General features: G+C 41.4%; 1 protein-coding gene across 1 annotated transcript in view; it reads right to left on the reverse strand.

Annotated features, from left to right (window-relative positions):
• The window catches only part of DOCK3 (dedicator of cytokinesis 3), a 682,478-nt gene that overhangs the window by 136,555 nt on the left and 521,510 nt on the right, over positions 1–24,413 (reverse strand). The window contains exons 15-21 of the mRNA XM_025375707.1: positions 16,599–16,723; positions 14,916–15,078; positions 14,266–14,372; positions 13,522–13,693; positions 12,450–12,547; positions 5,883–5,966; positions 4,736–4,836 (exon numbers count right to left, since the gene is read on the reverse strand). Of these exons, the coding sequence (XP_025231492.1) occupies positions 4,736–4,836; positions 5,883–5,966; positions 12,450–12,547; positions 13,522–13,693; positions 14,266–14,372; positions 14,916–15,078; positions 16,599–16,723 (850 nt within the window). The remainder of the gene's footprint in view (positions 1–4,735; positions 4,837–5,882; positions 5,967–12,449; positions 12,548–13,521; positions 13,694–14,265; positions 14,373–14,915; positions 15,079–16,598; positions 16,724–24,413) is intronic.

Genomic DNA, 24,413 nt, shown 5'->3' on the forward strand with positions numbered 1-24,413 from the left:
GCCAACATGGTGAAACCCTGTCTCTACTAAAATACAAAAAAAAAAAAAAAATTAGCCAGGCATGGTGGTACACACCTGTAGTCCCAGCTACTCAGGAGTCTGAGGCAGGGGAACCACTTGAACCCAGGAGGTGGAGGTTGCAGTGAGCCAAGATGGCACCACTGCACTCCAGCCTGGCGAAGCGCAAGACTCTGCCTCAAGAAAAAAAAAAAAAAAATGAGGCCAGCATCATTCTGATACCAAAACCTGGCAGACACACAACAACAGCAAAAAGCTACAGCCCAGTATCCTTGATGAATATTGATGCAAAAATCCTGAACAAAATACTGGTAAACCAAATCCAGCAGCACATCAAAAAGCTTTTCCACTACAATCAAGTAGTGTCAAGTAGGGTTTATCGGCCGGGCGCAGTGGCTCAGGCCTGTAATCCTAGCACTTTGGGAGGCCGAGGTGGGCAGATCAACTGAGGTCAGGAGTTCAAGACCAGCCTGGTCAATATGATGAAACCCTATCTCTACTAAAAACACAAAAATCAGCCGGGCGTGGTGGCATGTGCCTGTAGTCCCAGCTACTTGGGAGGCTGAGGCAGAAGGATCGCTTGAACCCAGGAGGTGCAGGTTGCAGTGAGCCAAGATGGCACCACTCCACTCCAGCCTAGGTGACAGAGTGAGACTCTGTCTCAAAATAAATAAGTAAATAAAACGTAGGCTTTATCTTTGGGGTACAAGGTTGGTTCAACATATGCAAATCAATAAATGCGATTCATCACATAAACAAAACTAAAGACAAAGCCCCCTTATCTCAATGGATGCAAAAAAGGCTTTTGCTAAAATTCAATATCCCTTCATGTTAAAATCTCTCAATAAACTAGGTATTCAAGGAAGATGCCTCAAAATAATAAGAGCCATCTATGATACATCTATAGCCAACAACACACTGAATGGGCAAAAGCTGGAAGCATTCCGCTTGAAAACTGGTATGAGACCAGGATGTGCTCTCTCACAACTCATATTCAACACAGTATTGGGAGTCCTGGCCAGGGCAATCAGGCAAGAGAAAGAAATAAAAGGCATCCAAATAGGGTGACAAGAAGTAAAACTATCCCTCTTTGCACACAATATGATCCTATAGCTAGAAAACCCCACAGCCTCAGTCTAAAAGCTCCTTAATCTGATAAACAATTTCAGCAAAGTCTCTGGATACAAAATCTACATGCAAAAATCACTAACATTACTATATGCCAACAACAGTCAAGCCAAGAGCCAAATCAGAAATGCAATCCCATTCACAAATGCCACAGCACACACAAAATACCTAGGAATACAGCTAACCAGGAGGTGAAAGATCTCTACAAGGAGAACTATAAAACACTGTTCAAAGAAATCAGAGATGACACGAACAAATGGTAAAACATTCCACACTCATGGATAGGAAGAATCAACATCATTAAAGTGGCCATCCTGCCCAAAGCAATTTATAGATTCAGTGCTATTCCTATTAAACTACCATTGTTATTCTTCACAGAACTAGAAAAAAAATTGTTTTAAAATTCATATGGAACCAAAAAAGAGCCTGAATAGCCAAGGCAATCCTAAGCAAAAAGAACAAAGCTGGAGGCATCATGCTACCTGACTTCAAACTATATTACAGGGCTACAGTAACCAAAACAGCATGGTACAAAAACAGACATGGTGGGTGGATCATGAGGTCAGGTGATCGAGACCATCATGGCTAACATGGTGAAACCCCATCTCTACAAAAACACAAAAAATTAGCCAGGCATGGTGTCAGGTGCCTGTAGTCCCAGCTACTTGGGAGGCCAAGGCAGGAGAATGGTGTGAACCCGGGAGGTGGAGCTTGCAGTGAGTCGAGACCGTGCCACTGCACTCCAGCCTGGGCAACTTAGCAAGACTCCATCTCAAAAAACAAACAAACAAACAAAAACCAAAAAAACCCCCAAAAAACCAGACACATAGACAAGCAGAACAAAATAGCGAGCCCAGAAATAAGGCTGCATACCTACAACCATCTGATCTTTGACAAAGCTGACAAAAACAAGCAATGGAGAAAAGGGCTCCCTATTCAATACATGGTGCTGGAATAACTGGCTAGCCATATGCAGAGTATTGAAACTGGACCCCTTCCTTACACCACATACAAAAATCAACTCAAGGTAGATTGAAGACTTAAATGTGAAACCCAAAACTATAAAAACCCTGGCAGACAAATCTAGGCAATACCATTTTTGACACAGGAATAGGCATAGGTTTCACAACAAAGCCGGAAGTAATTGCAACAAAAGCAAAAATTGACAAATCAGATCCAATTAAGCTAAAGAGCTTCTGCACAGCAAAGGAAACTATCAACAGAGTGAGCAGACAACCTATAGAATTGGAGAACATTTTTGCGAATTATGCATCTGATAAAGGTCTAAGATCTAGCAACTATAAGGAACTTAAATTTATTTTTAAAAAACCCCAAAAGACCCCATAAAAAAGTGGGCAAAGGACCTGACTTTTCAAAGGCCAACAATCATATGAAAAAGGCTCAACATCACTAATCAGAAAAATGCAAATTAAAACCACAAGATACCATCTTGCACCAGTCAGAATGGCTATGATTAAAATGTCAAAAAAGAACAGATGCTGGTGAGGTTGCAGAGAAAAATGAATGCTTATATACTGTTGATGGGAGTGTAAATCAGTTCAACCATTGTGGAAAGCAGTGTGGCAATTTCTCAAAGACATAAAAACAGAACTACCATTTGACCCAGCAATTCCAATACTGCATATAAGCCCAAAGGAATACAAATTGTTCTATCATAAAGACATATGTGTGCATAGGTTCACTGCAGCACTGTTCACAATAGCAAAGACATGGAGTCAAACTAAATGCCTATCAATGGTAGACTGGATAAAGAAAATGTGGTACATATATACCATGGAATACTACGCAGCCATAAAAAAGAATGAGATCATGTCTTTTGCAGGAACATGGATGAAGCTGGAGACCATTATCCTTAGCAAACTAACACATCAACAGAAAACCAAATATCACATGTTCTCACTTATAAGTGGGAGCTACATAATGAGAACGCATGGACACACAGAGGGGAACAAAACATACTGAGGCCTATCGGAGGGTGGAGGGTAGGAGGATGGAGAGGATCAGGAAAAATAACTAATGGGTACTAGGCTTAATACCTAGGTGATGAAATAACCTATACAACAAACCTCCATGACACACATTTACCTATATAACAAATCTGCACATGTACCCCTGAACTTAAAATACAATTAAAAAACAAACCAAAAAAAAACCCAGAAAATAGGCTGGGTGTGGTGGCTAATGCCCATAATCCCAACACATTGGGAGGCTGGAGGAGGAGGATTGCTTGAGGCCAGGAGTTTGAGACCAGCCTGGGAAACATGGTGAGGCCCCTTCTCTACAAAAAATTTCTTAAAAATTAGGCAGGCATGGTGGCATGTGCCTATAGTCTCAGATACTCAGGAAGCTGAGAGAGGATGATCACTTTAGTCTGGAAGTTTGAGGCTGCACTGAACTATGATCATGCCAGGAAAAAAAAAAAAAAAAAAAAAAAAACCCCAGAAAATAGCAAGTCTTGGTGATATGTGGAGAAACTGGAACCCTTGTGCACTGTCAGGATGTAAAACAGTGCAACCACTGTGGAAAACACTATGGTGTTTCCTCAAAAAGTTAAACATAGAATTACTATATGCAGCCATCCCACATCTCTGTATATACCCCAAAGAAGTGAAAGCAGGGTCTTGAAGAGATATTTGTACACCAGTGTTTATAGCAGTATTTTCAATAGTCAAATGGTGGAAGTAACTCAAGTGTCCACAGATAGGTGAATAGATGAATTTAAAAATGTGGTAAATGGCCAGGTGCTGTGGCTCATCACACCTATAATCCCAGCACTTTGGGAGGCCAAGGCAGGTGGAACACAAGGTCAGGAGATCGAGACCATCCTGGTTAACACGGTGAAACCCCGTCACTTCTAAAAATACAAAAAATTAGCTGGGCGTGGTGGCGGGTGCCTGCAGTCCCAGTTACTCGGGAGGCTGAGGCAGGAGAATGGCGTCAACCCGGGAGGTGGAGCTTGCAGTGAGCTAAGATTGCACCACTGCACTCCAGCCTGGGCGACAGAGCAAGACTCCGTCTCAAAAAAAAAAAAAAAAAAAAAGTGGTAAATATATACAACGGAACATTATTCAGTTTTAGAAAGCAATGAATTCTGACCCATGCTAAAACATGGATGAGCCTTGAAGACATTATGCTGGGTAAAACAAGCTACCCACAAAAGGACAAATACTATGATTACACTTACATGAGGTACCTAGAGTAGCCAAACTCATAGAGACAGAAAGTAGAATAGAATGGTGGGTGCCAGGTGATAGGGGAGGGGAGAATGGAGAGTTATTTTTAATGATTACAATATTTCAGTTTTGTAAATGAAAAGAGTTTTGGAGATTATCTAGAGTTCTGGTGATGGTTGTACAATGATGTGAATGTACTTAATGTCACTGAACACTACACTCAGAAAATGGTAAAGATGGTCAATTTTATGTTATGTGTATTTTATCAAAATTACAAATATAAAGTTTTTAAAAAGTCAGCTGAACTTTTTAAATGGTGGTTGCAGTTAAACTTTTTTAAAGCCTGTATTTCTACTCAAACACAAGTCCTAATGATGATACCAAATGGAACTTACTTGTATGCCAGAGCTCCAGCAAAGTGCTTTTGGATATATGTGTCCATCACAGGTCGAAAGTGGAAATACTTGATGTCTCGGAGCAGGTTGATGATGAACACCTGGGAGATATGGAGAGTAAGCCACCAGGGTTCACTGGAGGCCTCAAATCTATCCCTAACAGGAAACATAGTCTTCCTTCTCCAAGGAATGGCAAATTGTCAGTGCTTTCCTCTAGCATTCCCCATGGGTAGTGAATGTAAGACTTCCATTCTATGTCTGTACTTCTGTCTTATCTTTTCTCTAACACCCCAGCCTCCTAATTCAGACCCAGGCTCATCAGTCTCCTCCTGTATTTACTCTGAGCCTCTCCCTTCACAATAACACTGGGTAGGGAAAGGCAAAACAATATGTGTGCAGATGGCATAAACAATAAGGTGTCCCCCAAAACTTGGAGAAGACAGGAGAAAAAGCTTGTCCTCTGAGCCAAATCAGCCTATGAAAAGCTGTGCCCTTCAGAAATGGGGCTGGTGGACAGGGAAGTTAGGACGAAGAAGAGCCAGAGGGGCAAACTATGCAAGTACTCATTCCAACTCTCACCTCTGCTCCCCATCTCTCAGAGTATCTGGCTCTCTTTGAATGTGTGGCTCTCCGTGGGACTGGATATATTACGCAAAATGCACTAAACATTCAAATCCCTGTCCATTTTCATTAACCAACCTTCTGAGACTCTAGTTCTGAAACAACTGCACAGATTCTGGACCTGCACAGGTCTCTAGAGACCAGCATTGGTAAGTCTCTGCTTTTCATGATGGTTATAACCTACTCTGTAAGCGAAAAAATGGGCCATCTGATTTCTTGTATTACTCTCTGGGTTTCTGACCTCATGGAGGTCACTATTTCAGGGGCCAGGCATACTGCAATAGTGATGAGATGGAAGATCCAGAAACTATAAAGCCAAGGTCTGGACTTGATCATGTTGGATTCTTCAAATTTGATCTGCCTGGTTGGTTGCTTGGTCTTCCTTGGGCGACACTCCTTAGTCCCCTTTCTATTGGAAACAGCTACATCTTGTGCTGATTCACTCTAATAAATTGCTTCCCTTAAATTTTCTGAAATATATGACAGGAATAATTAATAAAAGTAAAGAGTCGGGAAGGTGACTTACCAGAGACTGGAAAACCAACAGGCCGTACTTCTCTGTATTATCATCCAAAATCACAAAGAGTGTATCTAAGATGTCCTGCAGAAACTGAAACAACATAAAAAGCAGAGGGTTCATGTCTCAGGACCTTACATGCACAAACTTCCATAAACCAATGAATTTAACTTCCAATAAAAAAGTGAAAGATCTCTTAGGATCTCAAAATACCACTTAAAAATCATCTAGTACCCTGACCCTCCACCCAGCTAAGTGATAACTAGGTGGACTTGGAGTGTTGGCTTATAGCCCAAAGGGCCCCAAGAAAGACTTAGAGAGGCTCTTCCCGTTCAGTGGGTGATACATGTCTAAGGAAAGGGCAATGACCTAAAAACCACAGAACACCTATGCAGAATAGCAATTTTGAAATAAAAACAATCTAAGTGATACTGATGCTAAATTTATTTTGAGAAAAAGAGCTCACTTTACTGGTATCCCCAAAAGTTCAGTAGTCTCTTGCTCTCTACTGTGGCCTAACTATATAGAGTATATTTGGATAAGGGTATGGCAAACTAGGCTTTACCTACAGACATTATTTTTTGGTCTAAGAATTAGTATTACAGGAGAAGGGAGAATGCAGTCAATGAGGGCTGTCAGTGGGGGTAAAAAATGTGGCAGTATTTTTGTTGTTGTTTGAGCATGTGACTATTTTTTAGATGCAAAACAAAGGAAGAGAATAATAAATATTGATGGACACTTGCAGCCTTTAAAACTCAAGTATATCCTTCTTCCAGTTTATAAGATACAATGTTTACAATTCATTTCTGAAAAATATGAGGCAGAAGGTGTAGATAGGGGTAATAATGATGGGTCAAGACTGGCCATGGGTTAACAGTCTTTGGGGCTGGGTTGGTTCTTTATACTATTCTATATACTTCTGTATATGCCTGAAATCTTCCAGTAAGAAGTAAACATATTTCAAAATGCTAGCACATTCTCTTTACATTCTCTTCTGTGGGGAAAAGAGAGATCAGACTATTCCTGTGTCTATATAGAAAGAAGCAGACATAAGAGACTCCATTTTGTTCTGTATTTGAGATGCTGTTAATCTGTGACCCTACCCCCAACCCTGTCCTTGCAAGAGACACGTGCTGTGGTGACTCAAGGTTTAATGGATTTTGGGCTGTGCAGGGTGTGCTTTGTTAAACAAATGCCTGAAGGCGGTATGCTTGTGAAAAGTTATCACCATTCTCTTAATCTTAAGTACCCAGGGACACATACACTGCCAAAGGTCGCAGGGACCTCTGCCTAGGAAAGCTAGGTATTGTCCAAGGTTTCTCCCCATGTGATAGTCTGAAATATGGCCTTGTGGGAAGGGAAAGACCTGATCGTCCCTCAGCCTGACACCCGTGAAGGGTCTGTGCTGAGGACTAGTATAAGAGGAAAGAAGGCCTCTTGGCAGTTGAGATAGAGAAAAGCATCTGTCTCCTGCCCGTCCCTGGGCAATGGAACATCTCGGTGTAAAACCTGATTGTATGTTCTGTTTACTGAGAAAGAAGAAAACCGCCTTAGGGCTGAAGGTGGGATGTGCTAGCGGCAATGCTGCTCTTTATGCACTGAGAAGGTTTATGGAGATGTTTGCAAATGCATATCAAGGCACAGCACTTTTCCTTAAACTTATTCATGTCACAGAGATCTTTATTCATATGTCTTACTGCTGACCTTCTCCCTATTATCCTGCCACTTCCCTTTTTTCTAAGATGATAAAGATAATGATCAATAAATACTGAGAGAACTCAGAGATCGGTGCTGGCATGGGTCCTCTGTATGCTGAGGGCCGGTCCCACTTTTTCTTTCTCTATACTTTCTCTCTGTGTCTCATTTCTTTTCTCAAGTCTCTCGTTCCACCTAACGAGAAATGCCCACAGGTGTGGAGGGGCAGGCCACCCCTTCATCTTCTAGCTAGCTGGAGACAAATTATTGATGCTAAAACCAGATATGCTGGTAGGATGTTCTCTTCTCAGGAATAGAAAAGCTCACCCTTGAAAAGGCAATAGACTTCTTAATATCTTGTTTACTGGTTGATGTTTTCAACATTCTTAGAAGGAAAATATGAGTATGAATTTATCTTAAGTTTCAAAACTAGCATTAGATTGTTCTGAATAGTTTAAAAATTTTTATGATAATCTGATCACATAATTAAAACAACATTCATACATCAACTTCATGAAAGTACACAGTGGTATACAGACTTTAAAACTCTTCCTCATTTGGAAACACTGTGTTGTATATTATTGAGTTAATGGAGCTGTGAAAGCAAAATTAGATAGTGCATTTTTTCTAATTCATTTGACACTTACAATGGCAAAGCTAAGAATGTTCATTATGGACAGGATGCCTCCTCCAGATTTAATCTCTAGTCTACATTCCATTGCTTGCTGATAACGAAAAATACTTCCATTTTCCTCAGTAGAGTTTAGTCCACTGTGTAGGATTCACCTGATGGGCTTTCACCACCAGGAAGTGCCTGGGGTTTTTATTGAGCTAAGGGGAAACACTCCGCCCAGAAAAGCCCTATGAAGGCAACTGGAGACTGGCAGTGTTGATGTCAGCCTGCTAAAGCCATTAGATAGGGAATGTCACAAAGGTACAGTTAATGTAGGGGTAAGAAAGGAAGGTATTATGGACTCCAAGTGAGAGACTACACAAAATCAGCAGGTACAAGTCAATGAGCAGTATTTGGAGTTCTTAAAATTAGGAGAGTAGAGCCAGAAAGATATCAGGCTTAAATATAGTTTTTAAAAGTGAATAAACTGATATGCTATATACCTTTAAAAACAGAAGCTAACAAAAAAATCCCAAAGTAAGATTTCTTGAGTATGACCCCCAAAGCAAAGGCAACAAAAACTGATACAAAAAACAGACAACTCATGGATTGGAAGAAAATATTTCCAAACCATGTATCTCTGATAAGGAACTAATATCCAAAATGTATAAAGAACTCAAACAACTCACTAGCAAGGAAACAACCCAATCAAAAAGATGGGAAAAAGGACCTGAGTAGACATTTCTCAAAAGAAGATACACAAATGGCCAACAGATATATGAAAAAATGCTCATCGTCACTAATCATCAGGGAAATGCAAATCAAAACCACAATGAGATGTCACCTCATCCCAGTTGGGAGAGCTATTACCAACAGATAAAACATAACAAGTGTTGGTGAGCATGTGGACAAAAAGGAATTCTTATGCACTGTTGCTGGGAATGTAAATTAATACAGCCATTATGGAAAACAGTAGAGAGGTTTCTCAGAAAACTAAAAATAGTATTACCATATAAGCCAGCAATCCCACTACTGGGTATATGTCCAAAGAAATTGAAATCAGTAGGCTGAAGATGTCGTGGACATCTTCAGAACATGGGAGATGTCTGCACTTCCATGTTCACTGCAAAATTATTCATAATGGCTAAGATATGGAAACAACCTAGGTGTTCATCAGCAGATGAATGGATAAAGAAAATGTGGTATATGTTAAAAAAAGCCAGTAGCTTTTCTCTATACCAACAACATTCAAGTGGAGAGCCAAATCAAGAATGCAATTGCATTTACAGTAGCCATACACGCAAAATACCTAGGAATACATCTAACTGAAGTGGTGAAAGACTTCTACAAGCATAACTACAGAATACTGCTGAAAGAGGACAGGTGCGGTGGCTCAGGCCTGTAATTCCAGCACTTTGGGAGACCAAGATGGGAGGATCACTTGAGGTCAGGAGTTCAAGACCAGCCTGACTAACATGGTGAAACCTCGTCTCTACTAAAAATACAAAAAAAAAAATTAGCAAGGCGTGGTGGCACATGCCTATAATCCCAGCTACTAGGGAGGCTGAGGCAGGAGAATCACTTGAATCTGGGAGGCGGAGGTTGCAGTGAGCCAAGATTGCGCCATTGTACTCCAGCCTGGGCAACAAGAGCGAGACTCCATCTCAAAACAAACAAACAAACAAATAAATAAATAATATTGCTGAAAGAAAAAATAAATGACACAAACAAATGGAAAAACATCCTGTGCTCATGGGTTGGAAGAATCGACATTATTAAAATGGCCATACTGCCCAAAGCAATCTATAGATTCAACACTATTCCTATCAAACTACCAACATCATCTTTCACAGAATTAGAAGAAACTATTCTAAAATTAATACGGAACTGAAAAAGAGCCCAAATAGCCCAAGCAATCCCAGGCAAAAACAACAAAGCTGTCGGCATCACATCACCCAATTTCAAACTACACTACCAGGCTACAGTACCAAAAATGCATCATACTGGTACAAAAACAGACACACAGACCAATGGAACACAACAGAGAGCCTCAAAATAAAATAGCCTACCTACAGCCATCTGATCTTTGACAAAATCAACAAAAATAACAATAAGGATATAACTCCGTATTCAATAAATGATGCCAGCAGCAAAAGAAATATCAACAGAGTAAACAGACAACCCTCAGAGTGTGAGAAAACATTTGCAAACCATGCATCCAACAAAGGGCTAGTATCCAGAATCTACAAGGAGCTCAAACAGATCAGCAAAAAACCACAAATAATCCCATCAAAAACTGGGACAAAGGACATGAATAGACATTTCTCAAAAGAAGATATACAAACAGCCAACAAATGTATGAAAAAATGTTCACCATCATTAATCATCAGGGAAATGCAAATTAAAACCACAATGAGATACTATCTCACACCAGTCAGAGTGACTATTAAAATGTCAAAAAGCCGGGGCATGGTGACTCACTTCTATAATCCCAGCACTTTGAGAGGCTGAGGCAGGTGGATCACTTGAGGTCAGGAGTTCGAGATCAGCCTGGCCAACATGGCGAAACCCTGTCTCTACTAAAAATATGAAAATTAGCCAGGCATGGTAGCACACACCTGTAATCCCAGCTACCTGGGAGGCTGAGGTAGGAGAATCGGTTGAACCCAGGAGGCAGAGGTTGCAATGACCTGAGATCATGCCACTGCACTCCAGCCTGAGCAACAGAGCAAGACTCCGTCTCAAAAAAAAAAAAAAAAAAAGTAAAAAAATAACAGATGCTGTTGAAGCTGCAGAGAAAAGGGAACTCTTATACCTTCTTGGTGGGAATGTAAATTAGTTTAGCTCCTGTGGGAAGCAGTTTGGAGATTTACTAAAAAAAAAAAAAAACTCAGAACTACCATTCGACCCAGCAATCTTATTACTGTGTATATATCCATAAGAAGAAAAAATCATCCTACCAAAAAGACCCATGCACTTGAATGTTCATTGTGGTATTATTCACAATATCATAAGACATGGAATCAATCTAGGTGTCCATCAGCAGTGAACTGGATAAAGAAAATGTGGTACACAGGTTGGGCGCGGTGGCTCACGTCTGTAATCCCAGCACTTTGGGAGCCAAGGTGGGCGGATCACGAGGTCAAGGGATGGAGACCATCCTGGCCAACATGGTGAAACTCCATCTCTACTAAAAATACAGAAATTAGCTGGGCATGGTGGCACGCGCCTGTACTACTCAGCTACTCTGGAGGCTGAGGCAAGAGAATTGCTTGAACCTGGGAGGCAGAGGTTGCAGTGAGCCAAGATTGTGCCACTGCACTCCAGCCTGGCGACAGAGTGAGACTCTGTCTCAAAAAAAAAAAAAAAAAAAAAAAAAAAGGACAATGTGGCACATGTATGCCATGGAATACCATGCAGATAAAAAAGAAGAAAACCATGTCCTTTGCAGCAACATGTATGCAACTAGAGGCCATTATTCTACGGAAACTAGCAGGAACAGAAAACCAAATACTGCATGTTCTCACTTGTAACTGGGAGCTAAACATTAGGTACTCGTGGACATAAAAATGGTAACAGCAGACACTGGGGACTACTAGAGTGGGGAGGGATGGCGGCAAGGGTTGAAAAACTAACGGCTGGGTACTATGCTCAGTACGTTAGTGATCACATCATTCGTATCTCAAACCTCAGCATCATGTAATATATTTATGTAACAGACCTGCACAAGTACCCATTAAATCTAAAATAAAACCTGAAATTATAAAATAAAAAAAGAAAACATGGCATATAAACACAGTGGAATGCTATTCAGCCTTAAAACGGGAGAGATCCTGTCATTTGAGACAACATGGATAGAACTGGAGGACATTAAGCTACGTGAAATTAAGTCAGGCACAGAAAGACCACACTATGACACTTATATGTGGAATATAAAAAATTGAATATATAGAAGAAGAAAGTGCAATGAGGAATACCAAAGGCTGAGGGAAAGTTGTGGTCATTCTGCATTGTGAACATATATTCTGCATTGTCAAAACATCATATCGTATCCCATACAGATAAACAATTATTATTTGTAAGTTAAAAATAAAATCAAAAGTATTCCAAAGGAGGAAAAGGAAGCTAACAACAACAACAACAACAAAAAAAAAACAACAATCTGATGAAACAGTCTCAGAGGGTTATTGGCAAAAATCATGACAAAGTAAGGTCTTCTGCCCAGATTCTTCCTCATGCAGTATGTTTAAATTACGTGGAAGACATACCTTAACAATTTCCTCCCCACTGACATGCCGCAGCCGCCCTAGTACATCCATGATCCGGTCGGGGAAGGCCTTCCACTTCAGCAGAGCTAGGAGGTCCACTAGAAAGCAAGCCCAAAAGAGGATGAACCCTGGCTATTTTTTGTCTTTTTTTTTTTGAGACGGAGTCTCACTCTGTTGCCCGGGCTGGAGTGCAGTGGCCGGATCTCAGCTCACTGTAAGCTCTGCCTCCTGGGTTTACGCCATTCTCCTGCCTCAGCCTCCCGAGTAGCTGGGACTACAGGTGCCCGCCACCTCGCCCGGCTAGCTTTTTGTATTTTTTAGTAGAGACGGGGTTTCACCGTGTTAGCCAGGATGGTCTCGATCTCCTGACCTCGTGATCCGCCCGTCTTGGCCTCCCAAAGTGCTGGGATTACAGGCTTGAGCCACCGTGCCTGGCTGTCTTTTTTTTTTTTTTAAGACAGAGTCTCACTCTGTTTTCCAGGCTGGAGTGCGGTTGCGCGATCTCAGCTCACTGCAACCTCTGCCTCCTGAATTCAAGTAATTCTCCTGCCTCAGCCTCCTGAGTAGCTGGGATTACAGGCATGCGCCATCATGTCCAGGTAAATTTCATATTTTTAACAGAGATGGTGTTTCACTATGTTGACCAGGCTGGTCTCGAACTCCTGACCTCAAGTGATCTGCCCGCCTCAGTCTCCCAAAGTGCTGGGATTACAGGCATGAGTCACTGCACATGGCCAAACCCTGGCTATTGTAAGGTCAAGCAAGGCCCAGACTCTCCCAGTCAAGGACAGGTGAAATCTAGAGGAACAGAACTAGCTGCAAACATCACCGCAGACTGAGATCAAGGCCAAAGACTCATCTGTGAACTCCGGATGTATTGTGGAGCTACTAAAACCATGGAAAACCTTGTAGGCTGCTATTGCTGAGTGATTCCTTCAACTTCAAAAGAAAAGCAGCTCATTATTATGGCATCAAGAAGGAGTAATTTCTGTCTCCCTTCACATGCACTAGTAATGTGGAGTGAACAATGGAGGAGGGTGGAGGGCACTACCGTGCAGGCATTATCACCTACCATTCTGGGTGAGTTTGGTAGAGGAGAGCTGAGTGGAGATGAAGAAAGACTCTTTGGTGCTGCGCTGGAAGATGAGGCTAGACGGGATATTAGGGCAGCCATTGTAGTCCTCTTTGCAGCAAGGCAGGCCCAGGTACAGAGCATGGTTATTAAACGTGCTATTCTCATCACACTGTAGGCAAAAATGGAGAAAAAAATGTCCCCTGAGCCATGCAACATGCAAAAACCAGATCCTAGGAATTTCTGGGCTGATATTTGCTCTCATCTTCCTAAGGCTGAACACTGAGCCTCAGGTCATCTTGGAAGAGTACTTTCTGTTCAGAAACTCCCTAGAACAGCTCATGTGCCTTTTAAACAGAGTATGGTGGGGCATGTGGTTGCCACCTGATGTGCAAGTAACCTTGGGTGGCAGCTATGCTGTGGCAGCTAACAGTACCATGATCTCAAATAGCAGGTCTAAGAATGTACTAAACAAGACCACAATGGCAGTGAGGGGTTGGTAATGGATTTCCATCCAGTGAAGTGAGAAGTAGAAAACAAAGAACCTGTTGGGATTACTTGTGGGAGGAAGGCCACTGCACTTAGAAGACAGAAGCCTGATCAAAGATGTCCCATTGTCACCCATCAGTGCACTTCCCTGGGTCTTCTGGCCTGCCCAGTGAAAACCACCTAACTGAGAACCATATGTGAGAGCGGCTTCAGGGCAGGTGAGGGATGGGGATGAAAGGCAGCTAGGCTTCATACCTTGTACACATAAAGCTCGTGAATATCATCTGAGAGGGTGGTGCCATCATCACGCATCAGGGGTGAGAATGCAAAGCCAAAGAGTTTCTTTTCCCCTTTGTCCTTTGCTGCAATCAGAGCCAAGTATTAGTTGTTTTTTGCCTTCCACTCTGCTTCCTCATGGAAATTCTCCTTGTGCTTATCACCTATGCTTTTGTTCCTCACCTCTTTCATTAACTAGGTGGCAACCTGACTGCAGGAACGATGAGAAATGTACTGAAATGAGTTTCCATTCATACTCAAGGCATATAGGCTACCTAGACCCAAAAAGAAACTAAATTGCTGGTCTTGATGAACCAGGGTCTCTTTAATAAGGAGTTTAATAATGGTACAAAGGAATATGCAAAGGAGAATGACAATGGATAATAATTTCAGACACTAGGTCAGACACTAGGAAGGGCCAACACAAGACTTTGTGGTTTTGCATCACTGCTTTTACAGTCCCAAGAACAGCCTCTGGTGACAACCCATCTCTGAGTATCTATTTATTCCTAACTCCTCATTTTCTTGCCCAAATAATAAGAATCCACTTAATTCTGTTCCAGAGAGGAGAGAGTTATATTTATATTCTCAAGGGAATGTGTGTGTGTGGCGGGGGAAGTCTAACTCACTGGAACAATGTCTGAACTCGAAGCGCAGGTGGGAGCCCCGGAACCGGTCAATGGGGATAGGCAATTTGATAATTTCTCCCCAGCGAGGACTATTACTGTGGTAGAGGACAAAGGAGTGGTAGGAACTCCTATTTGGCTCTCCTGAACCCAAGCTGATGCAATCCTGGAAGAAAGAAACAAAATAAGATGTCATCTTCCTGGTAGGAAATGTCTGGATTTCTGTGTCACTAGGACACTTTTCTTTCTCTTGTCTAAAGGTCTCATTTTTGCTCTAATCAAAATCTATGAGATAAGAAAATGCATTTGCTTTAAATTCAATACTTTTGGAAACAGTTATGTAGATGGTATATGAAATCAGCAGTCACAATGCTGCTTGTTTTCTTTGGGGTGAAAGTAACCACATGTACTCCTCAAAAACAGAGAGAAGCAGGGTGGTACATCTAAATCACTAAAGTAGGCTCTTCATCCTCACTAAGAAGAGAAACAACAAGCTGCATGAGAAAAGTCAACTTTTTGTAACATTTTACCAGATCAGAAAAAAAATTAAATTACAAAGTGGAGAGAGCCTGTTTTCTAATTGTCCTCAGTTCCACATTGGACTGGCATTTTAGGTCACCCTTGGCTGACTTTCTTTAGATATAACCAAGTTAGGCCAGATTTAACTTAACCCATCTCCCAAATATTGCCATGAAGATGCAGTCTCAGTACTGCCCATGCCCTTGTCTGGACGACAGGAAGCTTTGGGCCACATAATCCAGAGTAGGTCCCTGTCCACACAGGGGTGATGTGATCAGCTGACCATTCTCCTGCCACTGGCACACTCCATGCAAACAGTGAATAGGCTTAGGTTCTTGAGTTAAGTTTTTAAAATGACACACAAATCATTGTTTCTACTACTATTTCAACATTCTCCTTTATTTCTGTCTTGATTTGGGAAATGATTTTGACTAATTTTACCTTTTTTCTCTGTCAAATGGGAATGATCATTCCTGTTCTATCTCACAGGGCTGCTGCCAACACACAGAAGCAAGGTTTGTACAACACCGATTTGTCTTCTACCAAGCGGGCTGCAAATGATGCCTTGTTATTCACTGCAGACTTTACCATGACATGACTGAAGAAAAAACTCACATGCAACAGAAAAATAGCACTCCAAGTCTTCACTTTCAGTGAAGACAATGTAGTACAAGGACACTTGTACTACATTGGCTTTAATTAATCTTCCAGGGCCTGAGTCTGCTGTTCTTTGTCCTGTAAGTTGGTACCAGGAAGTGATTGTCTAAGTTCCACCCTTGACCAAAGTGTAAATATAACTTTCTGTATTAGCTCAAGGAATAAAAAGGCAGAATGGGACCTAATAACAGTTACCAAAAGTAGGCAGCTCTATGCTAGGTGGAATGGCAGGAGAGGCAACATGTAGGACAGAACTAGAGGGAATAGGTCTAAAATGGAGCAAGAGGGATTCAGGTCAGACACTAGGATAAATTTCCACAATGGCTGTACAATACTGGAAGTCATTATCAAAGCACACTTTAGGGTTTTCTTCAAGAAAGAAAAAGGCAGAGAAAAAGGTTGATGGAGTGATTTTAATCCTGTTTGAAGAGAATGGGCCTCTGGATAAAGTCCACAGAGAATTATTATAGGATTATCCTCCAACCCAAATGACTGACTGGCAAGCCTTACCTTCAAGATTTCTCCATCTGCATAAAGCACATACATGGTCACTTCAATATTCTTTTGTACACTCTTTCCTCCTCTCTCGAAATCCCCCTTCTCCAGGGTTAGGTACAGGTCATTGCGGATATCACCTGTGGGGAAAGAAATGCCACATCCTTATGACTCCACAAGCCATACTGCCCCATTTTCACAGAGAACTAGGCTAGCATTTGGATCTTCTGGGGCTTGGGTGGCTGCTCAGGGCATTCCAAGCTTGGTTAATAATGATGGACATTCTACCAGTATCAGTGCAGCAGCACCCAGGTTGGTTAGTCATGTGTTCTCTAAGTCTGAATTCTAAAGATGTTCACTACATCTTGTCAAGGGTGGAGAATCTTTCAGATTGTAGATACTCAGACTGCTCAGTGTTTCTCCCCTCCAGGAGAATGGCTGTAATGTAAGCCTCCCAAAGTGGGAAGATTCTAGAATCAACAGGAATAACATTTTAACATGCCTATGTTTTAACTACGAATCCCTCTTCTTTTCCCTCAAGAAGGGTTTCTCTTTTATAGATTTATACTTTTTATATGCTTTCTTTTTGCAATCCACATCCATTCTGACTAGAGGATATATTACTTTTCCTTCCTCCTGGAGGCTTTGTTCCAAATCCCATTGCCTGCTGGAGTGACAGGTAGAGGTCACTGGACTACCTGTCACTTTTTCTTCTTTTTGTTTGCAAGTGCACTGGGAGATCACTTTCCAGAAGCATAGGCAGTAAGGCAATGAGGCAACAATGTGTTGTGCTTTTTTGCTTCCCTGTGCTCTGACTCCAGCCCAATTTGCCCATCTCTATTGTTCAAGACTGGGGAGGAGAAGCTCAAACTTCAAGTCTAAAATGACCCAAGTTATATCTTCCTTTTTAGGGTGATGAGTTGAGGGGAGACAGCATTGCCTGTTCATGTATAAGAGTGTACTTAGGCTGCTCTAAGTTCCTAAACCTTTAACATGACCAGTTTTATTCATATGAAAAAAATAGTAAAAGCTGTGGGGGCAACAAACTTCAAAGGGAAAAAATGGCAAAGGAAAATGGGTAAGACCAAAGTGAAGATGTGTTAGCAGCCTGAAGAAACCAAACGAGAGGTAATGAAACAACTTGCAAAACATGCCAATTCGGAAATCAGATATTTTTTTCTACTTCAGTTCTTAGAAAAACTGGTACATTTAAATATGTTACTACCTGGAATCACAATGATAGAAGCAGGGTTTGTTTTTGGTTAGCAAGTGGACTTTCTGGTTTGGTCAGAGATAAATGACAATGCTCTCCTTTTTGCACTGACTACCTCTCTAATAATGGAAGCATCTGAGTTTCTGTCACGCAGGAAACAGGAATAGACCAGGACTGGCACATATTTGAGGATTTCAGGGTCTTCGTGACTAGCCCTTCCATTATTCAGGTCATTTTCCTATCACAGGTATGCAATCTTGCAATCATGGTTATTTGGTGGCATAATGAAGGTTCTCAAAATACTGTAGCTAAAGTGGGGAAGAAAAGTTCATGACAAGTAATTAATTATCCCTCAGGAGCCCTAAGAACTTTCCCTAATGTGTGAAAGCCATCTTCTTTCCCAAACAAGCAACCTTGAGGTTACCATGAAGGAAAAAGAAAATGTGTTTTGAAAATCATACCAAAATGCCACTGTTGCATATGTGGGATAGTCTGGAGGACCACATCTGCACAGACCCTTGGATTGGGAAGTGCCTCTGCTTTAAATTCTGATGAGTCTAGAATCTTAATCTGCTTCCTTTTGGACATTGCTGCTTGGGCCCCCTTGGTACACTATTTAAAGCACCCAGGAGTACACGGTAGGTTTGGGTGGGGAAGACAGGTAGAACGAGAAAGGAAGTTCAAATTCATCAGTCTGTTACTGTCAGGACAGAGGCTGAATAAAGTCAGTCCTGAAAGTAAAATCCAAACTTAACTGAGAACTTTACTATGGCTTATTGCTATTTTTCTTCATTTTAACTTTCTCCTTTAAAGTCAGGTTATTGCTATTATAGTGGGATAAATCATAGTTATACCTAGAATTTTTAACAATTGAAACAGGCTTCTTATGAAAGTCTTTTAATTGCACATTAGTTTTCCTATGGAATTTAAGTAAATTTGTAGACTGATTTAGCACAAAGTGAATAATCTAGAATTTTTAAATTATTTATTCTAAAATTTTAATTTTTATCCTTTTCTGAGTCAAACAGTCTAGAAAATTTTAATGCTTAATCTAAAGAATAGCTGCTTGGTTTAAATACTACCCTGGTTTGAACTCTCTGGAAGTTATTCTCAAAATAATCTATGAGGCTTTTAAAAGCAATTACCTGTTGGCTACCAGCAACATTATTATAGGTTGTACAAACATTTTTAGTTTCTGTGGCTCTATACACAGGTTAATCAATAAACATATCCTTCAAATGAAACATTTTCAAACTTTTCCTAGTTATATATTATATAGATTACTAATATAAAACTAGGGGCTGAGCATGGTGGCTCATACCTGTAATCCCTGCTATGGATTATAAGGAGGCTGAAGTGGGGAGATAGTTTGAGGCTAAGAGTTCCAGACTAGCCTGGGCAACATAGTGAGGCTCTTCAAAAAAAAAAAAAAATTTTTTTTTAAAATTAGCTAAACATGGTAGTGCACACCTGTAGTCCTAGCTACTCAGGAGGCTGAGGAGGGAGGATTGCTTGAGGCCAGGAGTTTGAGGCTGCAGTGAGCTATAATCATGCCACTGTACTTCAGCCTGCGTGACAGAGTGAGACACTGTCTCTTAAAAAAATAAAATAAAATAAAAATAAATAAATAAATAAATAAAATTAGTTTCTTGGAGATTGTTAATGACAGAATTTGATCTGTGTTGACCATACAGAGATATGCTCAGTTTCTAGGCAGAGCATTTTAAGGTAAAATGCCAGTTTCAAAATGGAAGGATTAAGCTACATATTCCTGTAGTTTTCATTTTTTAAAAAAACAGAATGCCCTTGGTGATCAACTAGCTGAGAAAATTTATCAATACAAGTAATTTTACCCTCTGAGTTACAGACTGAAGCAGTTTATTTTCATCAGGTCTTTAGCTGCTCTTTATTTGGAGAACAGACCTGTCTAGACTAGAACTATTCTCAGCCAGGTTAGGTATTAGGCTATTGGGCTTATGGGTTGTAATTATGCAATTATGGTTTCAATTTCAAGAGCGGCAATTTGTGAAAATGAACGTTGCTGGGAGGGGGAGGCTTCTTGTCAAAATCTCTCTGGGGGATCATTTCAATCAAGCTCTCCACTAATTCTCTTGGAACTAGAAGAAAACATAAGCAGAAGCAAATGTGAAAAGCTCCAGGGATCTAATGACCCAGGCCTGCCTGCCTACCTTACAGATAGCCTTCCGTGGTTCCCCCACTCTTCAGCTGTCCCTATTGCATGTTACACGTTCACAAAACCTACTAGTGGGATCATGCCTTTGGGTTAAGGCTCTGTTTCCAAGAGGCTCCTGTAGACTTTGGCACTAACTGCCAGGAAGTATTACCAGGAGAGACAGGCATGAGGGCAGGCACATTACAATGAAGATGAGAAAGAGAAAGATGGAGCAATGGTTTTGGAGGTTAGTTTGCATACCAGTGCCTGGATGATTGCATTCGAACCACCTGGGGAACTTGTTGAAAACAGATTTCTAGCATGCACACCTTGAAATTCCAGTGGGTCTTGTGTACATATATTTTTTAAAAAATCACCAAGTGATTCTGATGTTCTTCATTGTTTAACACTAGGAAACCAGAACATGGAGGTCTGCTGGGAGGACACTGATGGAGTTTGGGTAGGGGTGGGGGACTGGGCAACTCTTAGGCAGCATGGAGGAGTGCTGAGAGGGTGAGTCTTTACAAGAAGTAGGAGTAAGTATTTCTGAGGGTAGCCCTGATGATGGGTCTCTCTTTTAGGAAGGACCTTGGGCAGCCCTGACTCCCTTTGTTAAGTGCCTTCTGCTTCCTAAGGTTGGCAGGGCATCTTACAGCATCAGTAATGCCTTACATTGAGTGCTTAGTGCCTGGGTGACATCCAATAGAGTTTCTTGAATGAAGTGGAATGATTTGAGTTTTTTCTTATAAGAGGGTCTTGGAATAAAATATCTGTCCCTTTCACAGTCTCACAGGATCTGTTGATACAGCTGCACTCAGAAAACTGGGCACTTAAGTTTATGGGAGTTGACAAACGTTTTCTGTAAAAGACTAAATAGTAAATATTTTAGGTTTTGTTGGCTACACATGTCTCTGGCAGGTGTTCTTTGTTTTTACAACACTTTTAACATGTAAAAGAAAAACATTCTTAGCTGGCAAGAAGTACAAAAATAGGCTGTTGGCTGGATTTGGCCCATAGGCTATAGTTTACTGATACCTGGCTAGAAACGTTTATGTGTGAAGAAAAGCTGCACTACACTGCAACTGCACATCAAAAATACAGATTCTTGTGCACCTAGACAAACAGATACTGGGACAAGGCAAGGTAATGAACCTGGGGCTATGTTATTATGACAGGGATTGGCCTGGAATACTCTTGAGGTGCTTACGGAGTAAGCGATCTTAAAAGTAAACAGTGCTGTTCAGCTACCAAAAATCTTAGGGGGATAGATAGGGAGCACTGTGACAGACGAGTGACAGGTCTGATCCTCTGAAGACCTGCATCCTGGTGACTCTGGAGAAACAGTTCATGATGTGTTTGCAGATTTCTTCTGAGAGTAGTCTCAGAGGTCTCCCAACCTCTGAAGTCTAGCTCAGACACCAGAATATTTGTTAGCAAGAGAATATCTTGCCAGATACTCCAGTACTACTTGGAACTTGGGGCCAAATGTTTCATTAGTGCTGGCCTATGTGGAATTCCATCCCAGCAGAAATAATCTGGCAAGGCCCAAACAAATTTGGCCAAAATCTGATATGAGTTCTTTATTATATCCACATTCCTTCTGTATAAATTACTCACACTTCATATTAGGAGGCTCTGGGTTTAAGTATTTATATATTTATATATATATATATGTGTGTGTGTGTGTGTGTGTATGTGTTTTTGGGATGGAGTCTCGCTCTGTTGCCAAGGCTGGTGTACAGTGGCACAATCTTGGCTCACTGCAACCTCCACTTACTGGGTTCAAGCGATTCTCCAGCTTCAGCCTCCTGAGTAGCTGGGATTAAAGGCTCCCGCCACCATGCTGAGCTATTTTTAAATTTTTAGTAGAGACGGGGTTTCACCATGTTGGCCAGGCTGGTCTGGAACTCCTGACCTCAGGTGATCCGCCTGCTTTGGCCTCCCAAAGTGCTGGGATTACACATGTGAGCCACCACGCACTGCTCAATAATATTTAATACTATATTATTTATACCTTGCCTACTTCTAGACAGGATTAGGACGGGCTTCTATAGATGTGCTTTCTCTTCCTTAAGATCATGTAAGATGAGAACTGACGGTCTTTCAGTACAATTGGGATGATGCCAAGCCTATCTGTTGGAAGAATAGAAGGATGTCTCCTAACAGTATACATGGAAATGTAGCAATGTCAGCTACCATTTAACTTCGATGGTTTTAGGTATGTAACCAATGGAGTATTCTTATTTTCCTGAGGAAGAGACAAAAAGAAAAAAAAAAAAAGGCTCTTGAGAGGACTTCTTTAGAGTACCCAGGAAAGGAGGATTCTTTCTTTTTCTTACCATGTCTTTGGTGTCACACTTCCGGCTTCCATTGCAACAAAGTCAGTGATGCTCTTTGCTCTAACAGGATGAAAGGTATGGGCATAGTGTGACATCACTATATATAGTTTTTCCTTTCCTGAATCAGGGATGTGATGATCTTCCAACCTCTTTTGAGACTAGATGTGATTATTCTTTAACCATCCCTTAGATACACTGCCATAGCCTCATCTGACACTCAGATTGATGAGCGCTATGAACCCACTTGTGGTAAATAATGTCATTGCTCCCCTTGAGGAAAGCTTTCTTCCAAAAACCATGTCTCTGCTGGTTTGCCTTTTCATGTGAAGTATGTCCCAACAAAGCCAAAAAGAGAAGCTTTCTGCCTTTCTGATTCTTTGTGGCTTGGAGTAAGCACAATTCCTTTTCTTTTCAATGAATGTAACTGATCAGTCTCATACAAAAATTGTTTCCTGTATCTATACACCTTAAGCTTGTTAAGATTTTCTAGACATTCCAGTATGTCCCCAGTTTCTTCAGATCTTAGTGAATACTCAAAAGTAATACATAGTGCTATAGGATGGGCTGGTAGCTTTTCTTTTTATGTCTTGTCAGTTACCCAAGAAGGTGAGGCTGATGAGGATTATTAACATGTACATGACACCCCACCCCAGTATTGCAACATTCCATGAAACAAATGAAGATGAGAACAAAGCAGGCAATAAGCAGACAGAGACACAAAAGACAGAACTTACACCCAACTATCTTCATCTCTGCATCAGAAAGAAAGGGACGAAAATGAAGGGACAGCACAGAGAAAAACAAGAACAATTAAGACAAACAGGAAAAGAAAGAAACATCACTTGAAAGTCAGTGATGAAACATGCACATTTCTGTCAGGAGTCAAAGAAAAGGACAGAGTGTGTTTCTGAGCACAAGGGGAGGAGTCAGAGGGTCCTCTAAAAGGATGTTATGCCTATATAGCTGCCTTCTAATAGAGGGGAGCAGTAATTGAGTACAGGGAATCAAGAAGGGGAGAAGCATCCATAAGCAGAGTACTTTCTAGGACTTGGTTCTCAAAGGGTGTCCCAGACCAGCAGCATCACCATCATATGAGAGCTTGTGAGAGACGCAAATTGCCATGTCCCACCACAATCCTACTAAGTTAGAAACTCTTGGGGTGGGCCCAGAAATCTGTTTTATGGGCCTTGCAGGTGATTCTGAAGCACACTAAGGTTCGGGAACCACTGCTTTAGGAAAAAAACTTAGTCATCTGTTAGAACAACATAATGAATCGTAGATGGGCTTCTTATGACAAGACAGAAAGCCATTTAATATGAAATTTGGCTCATATCACCTACAGTCAATGATAACTTTAGAAATTCAAGGCCTAGAAAACAGGTTAAATCATTGCGCTTCCCAAAGAACCACGACAAAGCCCTTTATTTCCACTGACTACAGGGTACAGACTTTCCAGGAAAGCAAAGAAAGACAGCCATAGCAAGTGGTGGCACATCTCTGCTGGCTTAGACATGGTCTGAAGAAGGGTACAGTCCCTTCTTGAGCAAGAGGTTTTTGTTTTGTTTTGGTTTTGGTTTTGAGACAAGTTCTGCTCTGTCGCACAGGCTGGAGTGCAGTGACACTATCTTGGCTCACTGCAACTTTCATCTCCTGGGTTTAAGCAATTCTCATGCCTCAACCTCCCGAATATCTGGGACTACAGGTGCACGCCACCGTGCCTGGTTAATTTTTGCTTTTTTTTTTTTTTTTTTTTAGAGATGGGGTCTTGCCATATTGGCCAGGCTGGTCTTGAATGTCTGGCCTCAGGTGATGCACCTGCCTTGGCCTCCCAAAGTGCTAGGATTACAGGCCTGAGTCACCGTGTCTGACCAAGCAAGAGGTTTTATTTTATTTTAAGTTTTTTGTTTGAGTTGGGATCTCGCTCTGTCACCCAGGCTGGAGTGCAGTGGTGCCATCTTGGCTCACTGCAACCTCCACTTCCCAGGTTCAAGCGATTCTCCTGCCTCAGACTCCTGAGGAGCCAGGATTACAGGTGCCCACCACTACCTCTGGGCTAATTTTTGTATTTTCAGTAGAGATGGGGTTTCACCACGTTGGCCAGGCTG

This window comes from Theropithecus gelada, chromosome 2, assembly GCF_003255815.1.
Source record: "Theropithecus gelada isolate Dixy chromosome 2, Tgel_1.0, whole genome shotgun sequence".
Taxonomy (NCBI): domain Eukaryota; kingdom Metazoa; phylum Chordata; class Mammalia; order Primates; family Cercopithecidae; genus Theropithecus; species Theropithecus gelada.